General features: G+C 38.2%; 1 protein-coding gene across 8 annotated transcripts in view; it reads right to left on the bottom strand.

Moving 5' to 3' along the window:
* CHD9 (chromodomain helicase DNA binding protein 9) overlaps nucleotides 1-1,588 on the bottom strand; it is a 226,048-nt gene that overhangs the window by 43,923 nt on the left and 180,537 nt on the right. For all 8 annotated transcript variants that reach the window (XM_023514745.1, XM_012806860.2, XM_012806861.2 and 5 more), the window contains one exon: nucleotides 630-849. In XM_023514745.1, the coding sequence (XP_023370513.1) occupies nucleotides 630-849 (220 nt within the window). The remainder of the gene's footprint in view (nucleotides 1-629; nucleotides 850-1,588) is intronic.

The following is a 1,588-nucleotide window of genomic DNA, read 5'->3' as shown; positions in this document are numbered from 1 at the left end:
GTGTCGTGGCATCACAGCTCATAGCAACCTCCAACTCTTGGGCTTAAGTGAGTCTCCTCCCTCAGCCTCCCAAGTAGCTGGGACCACAGGCACCCGCCACAACACCCGGCTATTTTTTGGTTGCAGCCATTATTGTTGTTTGGTAGGCCCAGGCTGGATTCGAACCCGCCACCTTAGGTGTATGTGGCTGGCACCTTAGCCGCTTGAGCCACAGGCGCCGAGTTAGTTTCTGTATTTTTAATAGAGACAGGATCTTGCTCTTGCTCAGGCTGGTCTGGAACTCCTGACCTCAAGTGATTCACCTGCCTTGGTCTCCCAGAGTGCTAGGATCACAGGTGTGAGACACGGCAGCTGGCCTGCACCTTCATTTTTAATATATCTCAGTGTTCTTAAATTGACAAAGAATGATTAAAACATGGCCAGTAACTATGAGATGCAATAATCTTTGTAAGCTTTACCATATTTATGCATACATAAGTGAGTAGAGGTGCGTATGTGCACAAAGCTCTTTGACCATCTTCTCTACATATGTTTTTCACAAAGCATGACAATCACAGGCTGATAGCCTTTAGAATGAACTATATTTAGATACTACATGTTAAAAAATATCTACATACATATTGTCTTACCTCTGCTGTCTTTCTATCTTGGCTGCCATTTTAGGATTAAGAGTGGCTTCTTCATACAGAGGCTGCATTACACTGGCAGGCACTGAGAAAGTCGGTTGTATCTGCTGAATTTGTCTGTTTTTATTAGTACGCTGATATGCGGTGATGAGTCGCCTCAAACGTGTGGTTAAAGCTGATTGAGTGGGCCAATAAATTTTATCACCCTCCATCAGTTGACCATCTACATTTAAAGAAACTGGTGTCAACAATAATAATATGATAATAATAATAAACATTAAAGAGATACTGTGCGAAGCTCACAAAAGTAGCTACATTTCTCTACTTTAAAACTTTTTCCTCAACCTTATTATGTGGGATACAAATATAGCCAGATTTCTCATTATAAAAAAGTTTTCTTTTAATTACAGCTCTGGAAAACATTACAACAATCTTAAAAGGCAGTTCAAAGTAAGTAGGACAGAGTAGTAGAACAAACAGCCACATGTTACGTATATTAAACAGAACCGCACTTGCACATAAACTACAACTCTGGATGTCCATGTCTAATGTATCATCCGGGCTGGCAAAAATTCAATGAACTTAATAAATCAAAAGCCAAACTGAATCCATGAGAACCTAAATATTATATACTCTTTTCATAGATACCTTCTGTATTAAACGTATATCAATTTAATTAGAATCAAAGTTTTCCTGAATTCATTAGAAAGGAACATATATTTTAAAAGTTCAATATGGCAATGCTATAACTTATAGATTTTATTCACCTAGTAAAGCACAAAATCTAACTATTTCCAGTATTGTAATTGGAAATCAAGCTATAATCATTCATAGTAAGAAAAAACTACTCCCTCATTCCAGTTGAACTTCGGGAGTGTGAGGCATTATTCCTCTTGGGTGCTAGGTGGGAAGGAACGTAACCTGGTGACTGTGTTTCTGTCTTTTTTTTTTTTTTTTTTTTT

The sequence above is a fragment of the Otolemur garnettii genome, unplaced genomic scaffold (genome assembly GCF_000181295.1).
Source record: "Otolemur garnettii isolate 467f Iridium unplaced genomic scaffold, OtoGar3 scaffold00058, whole genome shotgun sequence".
NCBI classification, from domain to species: Eukaryota; Metazoa; Chordata; class Mammalia; order Primates; family Galagidae; genus Otolemur; species Otolemur garnettii.
This window is presented reverse-complemented; position numbering and strand designations above follow the sequence as displayed.